This window comes from Panthera pardus, unplaced genomic scaffold (genome assembly GCF_024362965.1).
Source record: "Panthera pardus isolate Hobbes unplaced genomic scaffold, ASM2436296v1 HiC_scaffold_8, whole genome shotgun sequence".
Classification (NCBI taxonomy): domain Eukaryota; kingdom Metazoa; phylum Chordata; class Mammalia; order Carnivora; family Felidae; genus Panthera; species Panthera pardus.
The window spans coordinates 153,938,868-153,955,889 of record NW_026527013.1 but is presented as its reverse complement, the minus strand read 5'-3'; the positions used below and the strand labels follow the sequence as shown (position 1 = coordinate 153,955,889).

The 17,022-nt window shown below is 43.0% G+C and overlaps 1 protein-coding gene across 1 annotated transcript in view; it reads left to right on the top strand.

The window, feature by feature from the left end:
• Positions 1 to 17,022, top strand: part of PARP12 (poly(ADP-ribose) polymerase family member 12) — a 38,611-nt gene that overhangs the window by 14,419 nt on the left and 7,170 nt on the right. The window contains exons 5-8 of the mRNA XM_019452923.2: positions 882 to 1,005; positions 5,389 to 5,584; positions 9,198 to 9,339; positions 12,618 to 12,714. Coding sequence (XP_019308468.1) covers positions 882 to 1,005; positions 5,389 to 5,584; positions 9,198 to 9,339; positions 12,618 to 12,714 — 559 coding nt within the window. The remainder of the gene's footprint in view (positions 1 to 881; positions 1,006 to 5,388; positions 5,585 to 9,197; positions 9,340 to 12,617; positions 12,715 to 17,022) is intronic.

The window sequence follows — 17,022 nt, the reverse complement described above, 5'->3', positions numbered from 1 at the left end:
GGCGTTCTGCACCTTTTTGTGTATCATTCTACCTAATAACATATACCTTGGAAGTAGGTCTGTGTCAGAGTGCAAAGAGATTGCTGCTGCTTTTCTTTCCAGTGTGCCTTTCCTCGGTGGGGATGTACCAGAATTTCATATAGGATATTGAAAAGTAACCAAAGTGTCAGGTGCATTGCAGGTGAGGGGCTGGCATGAGCCAAGGCGAGGCAGGCAGAATGTGCTAGGAGTGACAGAGGTCCCAGGGTGCACAGGGAAGATGTAGGGGGAGCACCTGGCTTGAAACTGTAGACCTGGGCCATTTTGTGTGTTTTGGCAGGGGCAGGGCAGTGTATATAAATACCTTCAGGGATGATGCGGGGATGTGTCGAGGTGGTGAGTATGTTAGCAGCCAGAAGATCAAAGCAGGCTGGAACCGCACTGCTGACCTGCCTGTTGTCAGATGTATCGGGGTTTGGATGGGTTTCTAGTAGAGATGAATCTGGTTCAGTTTTTAGTGTGACTGCTACCTGTCCACATGCTACATGTAGAGTGATAATGGGTGATCACACTGCCTCCCGCGGTCTGATTGACCTTTTCATGGTCAGCTGCTTTGCTCATGAGATGAAATTCAAATGTAATGTTACCTGCCAACATACGTATTTTTAAAAATTGATGTAACGCCTTATTAAAAGGGGAGATGTAAAACGGAAGTGCGTATAATAAAATACACAGTATTTCAGTATTTAGATGCTCAGGTATGACTGCACTAAAAATAATGCCCCCACAGATCTCCAAAATGTTCCCAGGTCAGTGGGCATCACCACCCCCATTGAGAACCATGGGCCTGGGTCATGCTATGTATTGCCAAGATGTCTTACTTCCTAATATTTTTATTTTAGATAAGTGCAATAAAGTTCATTTCCATTTGCCATATCGATGGCAGTTCTTGGACAGAGGCAAATGGAAGGATTTGGACAAAATGGAGCTTATTGAAGAGGCATATAGCAATCCCAGAAAAGACAGGTATGAAATACATTACTGGTGTCTGCTTTGTGACTGGGCTTTTGTGTGCAGTGTGGGAAGTTTAGACACAACAGAGTTTAGGTTTGATCACACACACACACACACACACACACACACACACACACACACCCCAATAAACAGCTTGGGCTGGAAATTGGAAGTTACTGTTCAAACTGTGGATTGGTGCCTTTATCTCCTTCAGGGAGGAGCTATGGGGAAAGGAACTGGTGGTACCAGATAAGTTTTGAATTACTTGCTGCTGGGATTGATTGCATACATATATCCACATTGATTAATGCAGAAAAGCGAGAAGCAGTCACTTGTGAAATTTTAGCCTTTGCATGTAATGTCATGCAGCTGAACTGCTGTTTACTATTCAGCCTTTAACTTTTTAATTTTTCTGTGTGTGTCCCAGTATTTTCACTTAGTTGATTCAGAATGAATAGGGAAGTCCGGGGAGCCTTATTTTCAAATACTTCACCATATCTTGGATTGAACTTGCTAAAATATGTTGCCATGAAGAGAATTTAAGCCCACTCTTTTTAAGGTGGAAAAAATAAATTTGTGCTAAGAGTGCAATTGTGTGCACATTGCTGCTGGGGAAGTATGTGGAACAAATGGTTCCCCTTGGGAAGATGCATTGGCTGACTCCTCCCCTCTCTCTGTTTTTCTGAGGCAGAATTTACACATAGGGAAGTGCACAGATATTTATCGTATAGTTCAGTGAGTCTTGATGAATGCATGCGCTCATGTAACACTCTCATCCAAATAGAGATCATTTTCATCGCCGTAGAAAGTCCCCTCCTGTCCCCTTCCCATCAGTGCCCGCCCCCAGGCCACCATTGTTTGGACATCTGTCACCACAGGTTAGTCTTGCCTGTTTTTTTTTTTTTTTTTTTCCCGATGCAAAAGCAAAGAGCCTTTATTTGAGCTAGCTCGAGCTCAATCCCCTACCTGCACGACGCAGCGGTGAGATGCCGGGGAGAGAGAGAGTCTTGCCTGTTCTTGAACCCTGTTTGAATGGAGCACACGCGCTACCACCACGTCTGGTGTCTTTCTCTCAGTGCTTTGTGCTCGAGTCTCTGCTTGTCTCCTGGTGCGCGTGCGAGCGGGCTTCTGTAGGCCTGACGTTTGGGGATGAGAGTTCTGGGAGGTAGGCTGGCTCCCTCTTCAGCTCTGCCCGGTGGTGCTAAATGGTCGTGCCACTTTCCACACCCGTTCGGTCTGTGGTGACCGTGTCCCCAGCGTTTGGTATTGTTCGCATCTGAACGTTTCGCAGCCTGGGGATTTAAAGTGGCACGTGGCATCTGCGTTTGCAGGTCTCTGGGTCCTAATGAGGTAATGTGTCTCTTCACCTGTTTATTGGCCACTTGAGCTTCCTCTGCTGGGAAATGTCTGTTCTTGTAGTTTGGCTGTTTTGTTGAAGGGGAAGGTTGTGTGTTCAGTTATTTATTTAGTTTTAGGAATTCTTTAAATTTCTGGATATTAAATGTGCGTTGAAGATAAACTCTTCCTGTCAGCTTATGGTATGTTTTAATATAGATAAGTATTTATCCATCTTTTCCTTTACGGCTTTTACTTTTTGAGTCATAAGAAATCTTTACCTATCCCAGGACTGTAAGGAAATTTTTCTGAATTTTCTTTAAAAAATCTTCACGTTTTAAGGACTGTTTAATCTTTACCCTGTAGGTGGTGAAATACGGGTCCAGTTTCATTCTTACGCAGATGAATCACCGGTTTTGGCAAAACTACTTTTTAAAAATATATTTAATTAAAAAAATATAAAATTGTGGTAATATATACGTAACATAAAATTTGCCATCTTAACCGTTTATTTTTATTTATTTTATTTTATTTTATTTTATTTTATTTTATTTTATTTTATTTTATTTTATTTTATTTTATTTTATTTAAAGAACACGGGAGGGGCAGAGAGAGAGAGAATCTTAAGCAGGCTTCACACCTTCAGCGCAGAGCCCAATATGGGGCTCAGTCTCACAAACCTTGAGACCACGACCAGAGCCAAAGTCAGATACGTAATCAACTGAGCCACCCAGGCACCCCTTTATTTTTATTTATTTTTTATTTTTCTTACTCTTCTCATTATTTTTATTCCTATTTTTGAGAGAGAAGTGGGGAGAGGGAAAGAGAGAGAATCCTAAGTAGGCTCCACACGTAGTGCAGAGCCCGGCATGGGGCCGTATCCCGTGACCCCAGGGTCATGACCTGAGCTGAAACCAAGAGGAAAACACTCAACTGACTGAGCCATGCAGGTGCCCCATCTTAACCATTTTTAAGTGTAGGTTCAGTGGCATGCGTTGCATTCACATTGTTGTACAGCCATTCCCATCATCCATTTCTAGCAGTTATTTTTAAACCCATCAAAACTGAGCCCAATTTGGCAGTGTTAACACATTTTATAGCTTATTTTCAGGCTGGTGTGCCAAATATCACTTGTTTAAGTAGGCCAGCTCTGCACCTGTTTCTAAGTGCCACCTGTGTCAGGCACTGGATCAGCGAATACACCCACTGGTCCTCTCTTCTTGTCGTTCACTGGTCGGTCTGTCTCTGCTTCAGTGCCACACTGTCTTAACCTAGTGGAGCTTTAAGTGTTGGCATCCGGTAAGGCAAATCCCTGTCTTCTCTTTCTTTGAATTGCCAGGGCCCTTGGTCTTTTGCTCCTCTTCAGAAATTAAAAAAAATTTTTTTTTACATTTATTTATTTTTGAGAGACCGAGAACAATTGGGAAAGGGCAGAGAGAGGAGACACAGAATCCGAAGCAGGGTCCAGGCTCTGAGTTGTCCGCACACAGCCCAGCGCGGGGCTCGAGCTCAAAAACCGTGAGATCTTGACCTGAGCCGAAGTCGGATGCTTAACTTTCTGAGCCACCCAGGCGCCCCTAGAAACTTTTAAATGTCATTGGTTTTCACAAAAATCTCTGTTGTGAGTTTTGAAATTAATATTGCATTGACTTGGCATTTCTGGGGAACTGACACCATAATGATGCTGAGATTTTTCTATTCATATACATGATAGCATGTGATTATTCAAATCTTTTAAAATATCTTTCAGTGGTTTTAATAACTTATCCATTAGAGTCTTGGATCTCATTTGTTAGAGATTTAATTTTTTTTCCAGTTGTGCTGAGATGCAATTGACTTTCAACACTAGAAGTTTAAGGTGTGCAGCATAATGACTTGACATACGTGTATATTGCAAAATGATTATCTGGATAAGTTAACATCCATCACTTCATATAGTTACTAAACAATTTTTTTCCTGACAATAAGAACTTTGAGTTTATTCTCCTACCAACTTTTAAATATACCGTATAGCATTAACTGTAGTCGTCATGTTACACGTTACATCCCCAGTAAAAAAAAATTTTTCTCTGTGCTGATGTATAGAAATGCAATTGACTTTTGTCAGCTGTTGTATCTGCAACTTTACTAAGGTATCTGAACTCAGAGGACTCTCTTGGTAATGTTTGAATTATCTGTATAGTTACCTATATATTCTAGATATCTATCTAGACATTAATATTTGTGAATAGCATTTTAATTTCATCCTTTTTTATTCCTCCCTCTCTCCCCCTCTGCCCCCTCTCTCTCCCTCTCTCTCTCTCCCTTTCTTTCCCACTCCCTCTCTCTCCCTCTCTCTTCTCTCTTCCTCTCTCTCTCCCCGCCCCCCCCCCCCCCCCCCACAGACACACACTCAACTCACACACAATGCTGAATTTGGATGGCCAGTACTTAAGATATTTACATTCATATTTGAGTAAGATTGGTCTATAATTTTTTCATATTGTCTTGATCTGGTTGTTATCTTAAGTGTCTACCCTCATGAAGATGAGATTGGGATGGTTTCTTTTCTGTTTTCTGAAAAAATTTATGTAAAGTTAGAATAATTTTTTTCCTGAATGACCATGTGTCTATAAGAGTATCTAGGCCTAATGTTTAATTTGTGGGAAGATTTTAAACTGCTAACCAGTCAGGTTTTCTATTTTTCTTGAGTCAATTTTGGTAAACTTAATGATTTTTTCCAGGAGTTTGTTCATTTTATTTATTGCTAAACTAATTGTCATAGACTTGCTTATAATACCTCTTTTAGTGTCTATGACATTTTTAATTTTTACCTTTTATATTTCCAATATTCTTTTTTTCTTATCAATCTTGCAGAGATTTATTGATTTAATTAAAAATTTTTTTTTATAAGAACCAACTTGTACTCCCCTCCCCCCACTTGGAAACATTTTTCCCCCCTAAGGTACGTGTCACACTGATGTTCACATCTACCAGCTGAGCATCTAGAAGACCACAGGTAGCACCTGAGTGTTCGCTTGACTGGTGGAATTTTCAGTTTACCTCTCACTTCCTTTGCAGGATCCTCTGTGCTGAGTCAGCCAGCAACTTTCACTTTGACTGTCTAGACTTTGACTCCATGATGTTTGGTGCTGCCCCAGCCCGCCGCCTCTCCACAGCCTCCTCGGTTACTAAACCTCCACACTTCATCCTCACCACTGACTGGGTTTGGTACTGGACTGATGAGTTTGGTTCTTGGCAGGAGTATGGAAGACAAGTAAGTGTCATGGAAAGAGGGCAGGTGTTTTCTCCTGAGGGCCCCCGATGGAGGAGCCATTTCAGACATGAGCACAAGGATTGTTCTGGGGAGTCCTTGATAGAGACGAAGAGCCCCAAATCCTCCTGTGACTCACTTGCTTGGGGAGAATTATGATAAAACTAGCTAGTTGGGAGTTCTTCTGTATGATTAGGTATCTGTTGGCCTCATGAGAACATGGCCTAGTGTAAATTATAGTGAGAGGACATGTCTTCATTGGTTTTTTTACATGGGATAGAAAGATGCCTCCCTTAACTGTTGAACAGATAGCTCCAAAGCAAGTGTCTGTGTGTATAGGAGACTTGTGTAGCTGCAGAATAAACTTTAAGGCCCTTTGAAACTACCTTCTGACTTTTCTGTAGCAGCAACTTTATAGAACGTGGGCAAGTGTAAGAAAATTGATTTATTTCAGGTATTGGTTTGGAATCTGGATCTCATAACTGTTGCTGTCAATTATTTGAAGATGTTCGTGGCTGGATCACATTAAAGGGAACCCTCTGGGTGCCTGTAGAGGTACAAGTATAGGGAGGTCACCATTTCTATAGGAACAGCTTTCCGAAATGAAAATTGGGATACGTGGTCTGATAGACATTTGTACTCTTCTGTGTTTTATAAGGCTGTATTAAAGCTTTAGTTTCTAATTTTGACTTACACCTAGGATATCTTTTTCTCTGGGAACCCTGTAATTGAGAGCTCCATGAGAGCAGGGAGTTCTGTCTCTTTTGCCACACATGTGCCCTGTGTGGAGGACTCTGCCTGTACCCTGCAAGTTCTCAGGTCATAGATGTTGGTGGGTTGAAGGACAGAGTAATTGCTGCCCCACGGCCACTGCTGAGTTGGACATGGTCACTCTCAGCAGTAGCCTTGCTTTAGCCCTCATACACTTCTCCATTTCTTGCAGGGCCAGCCTTTCCTCATTGGCTATTCTGTCTGCCCTTTTTCCCACACATCTCCCTCTCCTTCCTTGCCATGGAGATATGTTCAGGGAGGCTCCCCAACATTGCTCTTGGTTTGGTCAGGAGCAGGAGGGGAGAGGCCATGCCTGGTATCGAGGAGGGGGATAGAATGAGGGGCTGGTTATGTTCCATGAATGGAACTTCTCTGGTGACCTGATGAAGGAACTCATGGCAGGTGAAAAGCACTTAGCAAATGTGACTACCTCTCACGTTTTTGCTTTGTGGTGTGTCCCCCTTCTCGGGGAGCTGAATGAGATGACATGAGACCCTAAGGGCATCCCGTGAAAAAGTAGGATTCCCTAGGTGACTTGGCAAACTGGATTATCACAAGTTTAGGAAGTGGGGGCCTTCTTCCTCCAAACAACCCACACTCAGGGCTTTACCTTTTTTTTCTCTATGCTGTTCTTCATTTACTCCGTATAGTCAGAGTGTATAACTTCACTTAGAACATTGAGAATCTCTGGGAATGACCTGTATTTGGGTATCATAGATGTGCTATGTGATGGTGGGGCGCAGATGCACGTGTGTGAATTCAGTGGTTATTGGTTGTGCGGTCTCATTTGGTACCATTGGCTGAATCGCCTCATAGGGTGACCTGTCAACTCCAGCTCTTCTTTCCCATACACTTCTGGTGTCATCCTGTATTTGGATTTCTTTCTTAGTTTTCTGCTAATTGCCAGTTTAGGACCATTTTCTTTTGATTCAGAAAGCTAGGTTCTTTTTGGCCCAAGCTCAGGAGGTACAGCCGAATTTCAGTCCAAATTACCTCCACCCTATATTAATTTCCTAAGGCTGCCATAACAAAGTACCACAAGCTGGGTGGCTTAGAACAGCAGTGACTTACTGTGTCACAGCTGGATGCTGGAAATCGAAATCAAGGTGTCAGCAGGGCCATGTTCCCTTTAAAGCTTGTAGGGAATCATACTTGCCTCCTCCTAGCTTCTGGTGGCTTCCCTGGTCTGTAGGTTCTTCAGTCCAGTCTCTGCTTTGTCGTCACGTGGCCGTTCTCTTATAAGGACATAGGTTATGTGGATTAGGGGCTCACCCTACTCCAGTATGATCTCATCTTAACTAAATACATCTGCAGTGACTCTGTTTCCAAATAAAGTCAAGTTTTGAGGTACTAGAGTTAAGACTTCAGCATATCTTATACAGCAAAGGAGGTGGCATAGTGCAATCCATAACCTAATCTTGTGTATAAAGGTGTTACTGTCCAGGCCCACTGAATTTTCCTGCGTTAAACTCAATGTCCCTGAGGTGTTGGGCTCCAGGATGCTTTACCCTGACCTGTATCCTTTTTGGATCATTCTCAACAAGCTGCTCATGTTGATAGACCTTTTGAGTTAGCACCCTTTCCTGTGATCTGCTTTGCCTTGATCTAAAACCTCTACAGTTGTTCTCACCCTTTTGGGCCTGAACAACCCATTCATCTCTACATGGAAGTAAAGACCCCTGTTCGTTCCTTCATTTTCCAGGATCTAACTTGTGTTCCTGTTACTTGTTCATCTAGCCACCTTTCATGGAGTGCTGGCAGGACATGGGACCTTGCCGGACACAGCCCTTACTGTGCCATAGAAACTGGCAAATGGCCATGGGCCCAGGTGCCAAATCTTGTGGCATTTGCAGCCTTTGCCCACTCCCTCCTCACCCTCCTATCTCATTCCTCCTCAGTCTCCTTCATGGGCTTCTTATTTCCACCCTCCTTCTTGAATGTTGGGGTGTCCCAGGGTCCGGCCCACACCTCCATTCTTCTGACGTTAGTGGCCACCTTAAGTGGTCTCTCCACGTCTGTCTGCAGACCAGATTCTTTGAACTTGAGACTGATGTATCTAGATACACTCCTAATATTTCTGTGGCACCTTTACTTTTTGTTCCAGGCACTGTGCTAAGTGCTTTGCAGGCCTTATTTTAATTATTTTCCTAGTCCTTTGGGGATGGGATGGCACTGTGGAATCATGATAGGAGTATGATTTAAGTTTTCTTCCTGTTCTGTTGAGATAGTGGAGGTTCAGAGAGGTTAAAATAACTTGTCACAGTTATGAAGGAGCCAAAATTCAAGCTTGGTCCATCCCCAAATTTTAGATAGCTTGGAGGTAGTTGGATAGAAGTTGTGGGGTCAAAATGGATGATTGAAAACAGAAGAGCTTCTCCAAGGGCCCAGAAAAAGAAAACAGGAAGACTAAGCTCTGACTGCAGGGTGGTGGGTACAAGAATGGGCAGAGAAGAGGCAGCCATGCTCAGGCCATCCCTTCATGCGGATTGGAGAATTCAGCGTTGGTGTTCACCTTCCCTTGAATGGAGGTGTCATCCGTTAGGAATGAATGCTGTGTCTTATTTTGCTGCCATCCTGGTTATCTTGGTATGGTTAGCCAGGATCTTCATTTACTCCCTTTCATTTTCTGGGCAGCTTTTGGAGGCATTTGTGCTGGCTTCTCTTCTGTGCCTCCCTCTCCTGCCGCACCCCTACTCCCTGGCTCTTCTCTTCCAGCTCCCCTGCCTCCCCCATGACACGAATATGCACCATGGTCATGCCTGCAGTGTGGTGTGGTAGCACCCAGCAGCTTTCCTCATCATTGTAGGTTCTTGGCTTCACCAGGCGTCTGGCTTTTCCCTTGTAGGGCATGGAGCACCCCGTGACCACCGTCTGCAGCAGCGATTTGGAGAAGGCCTACCTGGCATACTGTGCACCTGGGTCTGATGCCCAGGCAGCCATTCTGAAGTTCCAGGCTGGAAAGCACAAATACGAGTTAGATTTCAAAGGTACTTCCTGACCCGCTGCCCTCACCCAGTAGGGCTTGGCCATCTTTTGGCTCTGCCTTCTCCACCTGCATCCTGGAAAAGGTCCATGTGCACACTGAGGGCCAGGAGAGAAAAGGAAAGGGTGGTAAGGGTGGTCCCTGCTCCAGAAGTGCTGCACATCTGGAATGGGAGACAGATGATGCCAACCCAGTGGGATGGAAGAGAAGTTGCCTGGGGAGGGGGTGGTGAGAGAGGACCCCGAGATGAAGACAGGGGCCCGAAGTTTGGAGGGATGGGGGTGGTCTGCATGCGTGCCATGGTGGTGGGCCTGTAGGCCATGGACGACGAGTCCCTCTGGTCTAAGGGTTAACTTGAGTCCCTGATTCCTGTCATAGCAGTTCTGCTGTGTCCTCCCTCGAATGGCAGCTCCATGTCATTGTCTCAGTAGGCACCTGTGGCTTAGGTGCGCTGCAGATTAAACACATGCTAGATGCACACTTTCATTAAAAGTTGCTGGGAAGCAGATTATCCTGTGCTCCAGATGTTCTGACACTGGGCTTTAAGTGACTTGTCCTGGTTGCCTTTGCAGACAGACAGAAACAGGCCAGATACTCTTTGGCCAGTTCATGTAGTGACTGATTTTGGAGAATTCCTTTGTTTAAATTTTAGTTTTTTTTCTGTAGCTTCTCTTAAGACGTTTTCTCTTAAGGATTTATTAGTCCAGCTGTGTTTAACTCAGTTTTGCCTTACATTTGTTTATTTTTTATTTATTTTTTAAATGTTTTATTATTTATTTTTGAGAGAGAAACAGAGTGCGAGTGGGGGAGGGGCAGACAGAGAGGGAGACACAGACTCCAAAGCAGGCTCAGGCTCTGAGCTGTCAGCACAGAGCCCGATGCGGGGCTCGAACCCACAAACTGTGAGATCTTGACCTGAGCCGCAGTCAGATGCTTAACTGACTGAGCCACTCAAGTGCCCCAACATTTGGTTTTTTTAAATGTTTATTTTTGAGAGGGAGAGAGTGCAAGCTGGGGAGAGGCGGAGAGAGAGGACAGAATCTGAGGCAGGCTCTGCACTGTCAGCAGGGAGCCTGACATGGGGCTTCAGCCCACAGACCGCGAGATCATGCCCTGTGCTTAACTGACTGAGACACCCAGGCACCCCTTGCATTACTCACATTTTAAACTCTGAATCCTTCTGAATGTTCAGTCCTTTTAAGGGGAATAACTGGGCCTTCATTTAAATATGGTTTACTGTTTTCTCTATTTTTATGGACCTTCTTCTGGATAAAGGGCAGCAAAGTGTATCTGGTGAATTATCCTAAAATCACTTTACCTGCCTGCTGTTAGCCAGTTGTTTTTCTTGTGGTTGTGGGGCTTATCCTCTTGCTTAAGGTAGAATCGCTGCCCCCTCGACTTGCCCTTACAGAGAACTTAAAAGTTTCTTCTGCTCTGCGATGAGAACTGCTTACCAGCCTTCAGTCTCTGCTGGAGAACACCAGCCGTACATCAGGTGGTTTGCAGTCCACAGTCTGATAGGTACAAATACACTAAAGGGGACAGCGAACTCCATGAGGATCAGGTCTATACGGCTAGCACCCATCTGACTGCTGCTGGCAACTGTTCTTAAGTATCTGGAAAATATCAAAACCAGAAATGTCAGATGCAACCTTGATCATTCTCACCCTGGGCCACAGCCCCAGGGGACGTAACAGAAAATCAGGGTAAGGGTGGGAAAGAGCACACGAATGCAGTTTTCTGCAAACGGCAGGAAGAAGCGAGTTCACTCCAGACTGACCCAGGCTCATGCGAGTAAGGAGAATTACTTTTGTTGATGGTGGAGAACAGCAGCCAAAGAAGTAGTTTGAGATGAGTTAGCTTCCCGTCTCACTGCCTCACTGAGAGGTGTAGTGAAAGCAAGTCTCGGACCCAAATCTGCCAGACACATTTATGAACTAAGTATTATTAGGAAACAAGTACATTTAAGAAACACACACAATAGGTCAAATGATTTGTACTGTAGGATTGAGGGAGGAGGAGGAAGCCTCAGGGAGGTGGTGGGGGAAGACTCAGTATTGTCATTTTAGGGACTCTTGTTATAAGTGCTGCTCAAGGCCACTGCCAGGGCCAAGATTCCAGAGGCAGAATTCTGACAACTGTTAGCTGGCAACAGATGGGTAGAATCCCAAAGGTCAGGCTTGTGTAGGGACTCAGCCTATGTATCCCTGGTAACGTAAGTTAGAGAAAATGTCTTATTTTTCCCTGTCCACGGGAGGGTCGGGAGTGGGTCTGACATACATTTAGCCAGTCTGCATATCTTGAATCATTTCACTAGTGAAAGCCCATTTCAGATTCATCATGATGTCAGTCAACAGGCCAATAAAAACCCATGTAAGTGTGCTAATTATTGATGGGGAGTTGAGTGGTGGACAGCAATGGGGGCTGTGGTAGCCATGTCTGGATTATGGGTTCTTGATTAGAATGTGGGGGACCCCCAAAGAGTGCCTGCTCTTGACGACCACCTGGGCTACAGCATGAGGGACACACATCTAGGTGATAACTCAGCATAGGTTCAAATGCTGTAATGTAAGTTACAGACATCTACAAGTTAGTATTAAGTGTTTTTTAAATGAAAAAAAGTTGTTTTTGTACTCCAGGTTCAGAAAGTAAGACTTGACAGGGTTTTCCTGGTGGGTAAGGACATGGAATCTAGCTCATAGGCATTTGTGATTTTTCAACTTGAGGGTCAGTGTCGTCCCCCCACCCCCACCCCTGCCCGCCGCCAACCCTCAGGATAACCCTGAGGGTTTTGGGGTGGGCATGGGGCAAGAATTTTGTTTATTAAAGATGGTACAGGTTTAAAAGGTTTAATACTGCTATGGAATCAGTTTAGTCAAATTAAGAAAAAAAGTCATAAGAGTAAAATTATTATATTAACTAAATCTCACTGGTTTAAGATGTAGTAATTTAGTCTCAGGCTGGGCTGAAGCTTTTTTATATCCAAGCTGGGAAAAATTGCTAAGCAAAATAATAGTTTAAACAAGATTGGAAGGAACAATTTAAAAGTACTCGTATATAATTGTTATGTCAATTACTCATCATTCATGTGTTCATTAAACCCAGTCTCCTAAGGATACCTATTTTCTTTATGGATATTTGAAATGTGAAAATTGCTTTATTTCTTAGCAGACTGATCCTATACTACACACTTGGATTAGTTTTCCAGCCCATTTAGTTGTGTTTATAAAACCTTGCTGTCCTGTGTGCGTATATACATTTGGTGTTTGTTTTTTTTTTCAGCCTTTGTTCAGAAAAACCTGGTCTATGGCACGGTCAGAAGGGTTTGCCGGAGACCCAAATACGTGTCTCCCCAGGAGGTGAAGGTGAAGCAAACCTGGTAGGTGGCATGTGTGTCAGTTGGGGTGCACTGTGCTGCGTGTACAGAAAACCTACTCAGACCAGCCAGCGCAGTGAGAGGGTTGTTGGCTTCCGTAACCGAAAGCGCCCACACTCCCGTCTCTGCCCAGCCCTCCTCCAAGTACCTTTTTTCTTAAAAAAAAAAAATTTTTTTTAATGTTTATTTATTTTGAGACCGAGAGAGACAGAGCATGAATGGTGGTGGGTCAGAGAGAGGGAGACAGAACCTGAGACAGGCTCCAGGCTCTGAGCTGTCAGCACAGAGCCCGACACAGGGCTCGAACTCATGGACCGTGAGATCATGACCTGAGCCAAAGTCGGATGCTTAACCAACTGAGCCACCCAGGCGCCCCTCCTCCACGTGCCTTTGTACTTTCCTTCACTGAATGCCAGAGTGCTGGTATTAATATCAGTGTTCTATAAAAGGTCTGAGAGTTCATGAACCCGAAAAATCAGGGTACACCTAGCACATTTCAGATAGAGAAATATTAGCATGTATTACAAGAGTATAAAATATAATGCAGGTTTATAGAGAGGTGAACATTAGAGTATTATACTAATTACCAGATTAACTTTTATTTATTTTTAATGTTTATTTTTGAGAGAGAGAGCGAGAGAGCATGAGCAGGGGAGGGGCAGAGAGAGAGAGAGAAGGAGACACAGAATCCAAGGCAGGCTTCAGGCTCTGAGTCGTCAGCACAGAGCCTGATGCAGGGCTCAAACTCACAAAACAGTGAGATCACGACCTGAGCTGAAATCAATGCTTAACCAACTGAGCCACCCAGATCAATTAATTTTTAATAAAGCATTAAAGTGACAAAGCAACCACAACATATGTTTTAAGTGTGCCAGTAATGTTACTGAGTCATAAAGGTACTCTTGTGCAGATTTTTCCAGAAACCAAAAAAGTTCTTGACTTTAGACTGATTTGAGAGAATGGTTAAGAAATAGTAATAATATCACTCCTAATATTTTCTCTCTGTTTCTATCTTCATGTAACTTTCTTTTGTTATAACTTGGAAGGGATCTTTTCAATAGCTCTTTGGGTTTTTTGTCTTTAGTCCCAGAGTTTTTTATTGATAGTGAGCTATGGTTTTTGCTTCTGATAAAAGCGCATTGTTCTTTGTTCTCCATTTGCATCACGAATGAATGGCAGTTCTGATGCCAAGTCACCTGTAGCAATTTGACTCCTGGCATCCATATTCCACTAGTTGGGAAATGCTTTGAACCAGAGAATTATCTTTGTAGGTAGGAGATTGGTGACACACAATTATAAGGCTGTTAGTTGTGATCAGTGTAGACTCGAACCTGGCTCATCAGGTTTTATTTTCAGTTGACTAGTTGAATTCTAGACTTGAGTATTTTAAAATGTTAAAGTAATAGAAAACTAATGGAATTAGATCAATAAAAATCCATGTATTTCAGGACTTGAATCTTATGGGATACCAAAAAACCAAAAATGGATACTTGAAGGCACTAACAGGCCAGCTTCATCCTCAGAGTGGGTTCCCTTACAGCTGCCAGAAGCCATTAGGGTAGCGCCCTGCCTTGTAAGCATTTCAGAGCAGGAGAAGGTCCTTCTGCGGTGATGGGGGTATATTTATGAGCTTTGCGCTGATCAGACTTCCTCTGAACCACTAGTTTTAGGCTTGGTGCAGATGTGCCAGGATAGGAGCTGGGCAAGGGGTCTTTTCTCTCCGATCCGCACAGCCACATGATGGGGGAGAGGAGCCTGGCTGGCAAGAGATACTATAGTACCAGTTACATTCGGGTGTGTCACGGCTTAAGCTGAGACTTCAGCCAGTGTTGTTAGCCGTTTCGTGGAGAACTGGTAGTTTCTCTGTTGGCTCTTCTAGGTCTCACAGATGGACTTCAGTGGTTGTATTTGTGGAGCATGGTCATTTAGAGGAGAGTTTGATACAGGATAGAGGGGAAAGGTATTAGCAATTCAAGCAAAAGGTACACTCAGTGGTCTGTATCCTGCCTGCTGTTATCTCCAATGTTTCCGTAATGAGGACCTGTTTGTATAAGTTTTTGGTTTATCTTTATTATCTTTTTTTTTTTTTTTGCAAAGATAAACAAATGCATATACAGTATTTTCTGGTTTTTCTTGTGCTAAGGGTAACATTCTAAATGTATTGTTTGTTCTGTACCTTTTCTTTTCCACTTAAAAATAATTATTTCCTTTCAACGTCAGAAGATGTTAAAGTCTTCTGAAATCTGTTGTTGTCTTCGTGGCTCTCTATCACCTGTATATACCCTCGTTTATTTAATCTGTTCCTTTTAGAGGTTTATTTTGCTTTGTTTTAGATTTTTTACTGTCACAAGTGTAATGGCACAATGGATGATCTGGTGTATGTGCTGTTTCATATTCATGGAGGTTAAAGCCCTAGAAGGTAAATGCAGGTTTCTCTTGATGGGGTTGGACCATTATGCACTTGCCCCAGGATGCTTGAGGTGCCTGTTTGCCTCACATCAAGCTCTTGGACTTTTGCTGTTCTCGTGGGTGGCAAAGGGTATATCAGTGTATTTTAATTTGCTTTCTCTTACGAGTGAGGTTTAATATTTTTTCCTAACCTGTAACAGCCATTTGCCTTTTTCTGTGGATGGTTTGTCTTTTTGTCCAATTTTCTGTCAGGCTTTTGGTATATTTTGTAAATATTAAGAGCCTTTTATCTACTGGAGAGCTCACTCGGTTTCTTCTTTTAAATTTTTAAAAATATTTATATTTGAGAGAGGGAGAGAATATGAGTCAGGGAGGGGTGGAAAGATAGAGACAGAATCCAAAGCAGGCTCCAGGCTCCAGGCTCCAGGCTCTGAGCTTTGAGCTGTCAGCACAGAGCCTGATGCGGGACTCAAAAACTTAGGAGCAGTGAGATACGACCTGAGCTGAAGTCAGACGCCCACCTGACTGGGCCACCCAGGTGCCCCATCACTCAGTTTCTTATACAAATTGCAAACCTTTTTTCTTGGTTTGTTACTTGCCAGCTTTGTTTATGAAATATTTTACCATGCAGAAATGTTTATTTTTTATTTTTTAGTGAAATTTACCCATGTCTTCTGTGTATTGCTTCTGGATTTAGAGTTCAGTTAACTGTGGCTGCTTCTACTTCTGAAAGTTTATTTTTGATTCTTTCCCTATCCAGAGACTACCTTAGATACGGTTTGGAAAAAATCTGTCTCCTTTCTGAGACTGGATGTCTTTTATTGTCACTGTAATGTTGTTTTCATGGGGCCACAAACACACCACACATCAGAAATGATAGTGATCATTTTGGTTAAATTCAAACTGAGATGTGACTTGATTTAGGATCTCTCTGCTGCATAAGCTAAGAGTCACACAGTGTCCATGCAGTGAAGTTTGTGGCTCTTCCTGCTAACCCATGTGACAGTAGCCAGATGTTGTAACTCTAGAAAGCAAGTCTGCTTGGGCCTCTGTGGCAGATTGGGACTATTAGAGTAGGTCGATTTCAGAAACAACTTCTTGGGGCACCTGGGTGGCTCAGTCAGTTAAGCGTTTGACTCTTGATTTCAGCTCAGGTCATGATCTCACAGTTCATGAGTTTGAGCTTGGCATCGGGTGCTGTGCTCATACCGTGGAGCCTGCTTGGGATTCTCTTTCTGTCTTGCTCTGCTCCTCCCCCTCTTGATCATGCATGCTCAGAATCTCTCAATCTCAAATAAATAAAAAGAGATACAACTTCTCTGTTTATGTGAATGACAGGGTCACAGAATATGATCTCCACATTCCACAGTTATAATACAAGAGTTTAACGTAAAGTTCGAAATGGCATTTACACATCAGCTATCTGGTTTAGTTCCTTACTGTCCTTGTATCCTCCATAAAAATGTTTTATTCATGTGATTGGGTCTTATTTTATCTTTTCTTGCCTCCTTGTGGATATTTTTTGTCATTTCGTTTTTTTTCCCTTCTAGTTTGGAAGAGTTATACATTGTATAACTATTTTTTTTGGCCACCTTAGAAATTATAATAAGTGTTCTTAGGTGTGAGTCAAGTCTGTATCTTTGTGCTTGTATCAACTAATATAAGGGCTTTCATATACCTGATTCCATTATCTTCCTCTGTTTTTTAACTTTGAGGTACTGTTATTTTATACTATGAATGTTTCATTAGATTTACTCACATTTTACCACTTTGTAATTTCAAATTATCTTAGATGAGTCTGTTGGAAAATTCTGTGTTTTTGTTTGCCTGAGTACATCTTTATTTTGCCCTCATTCTTCAAAGATAGTTTCACTGGCTGTAGAATTTTGGGGTGTGGTTATT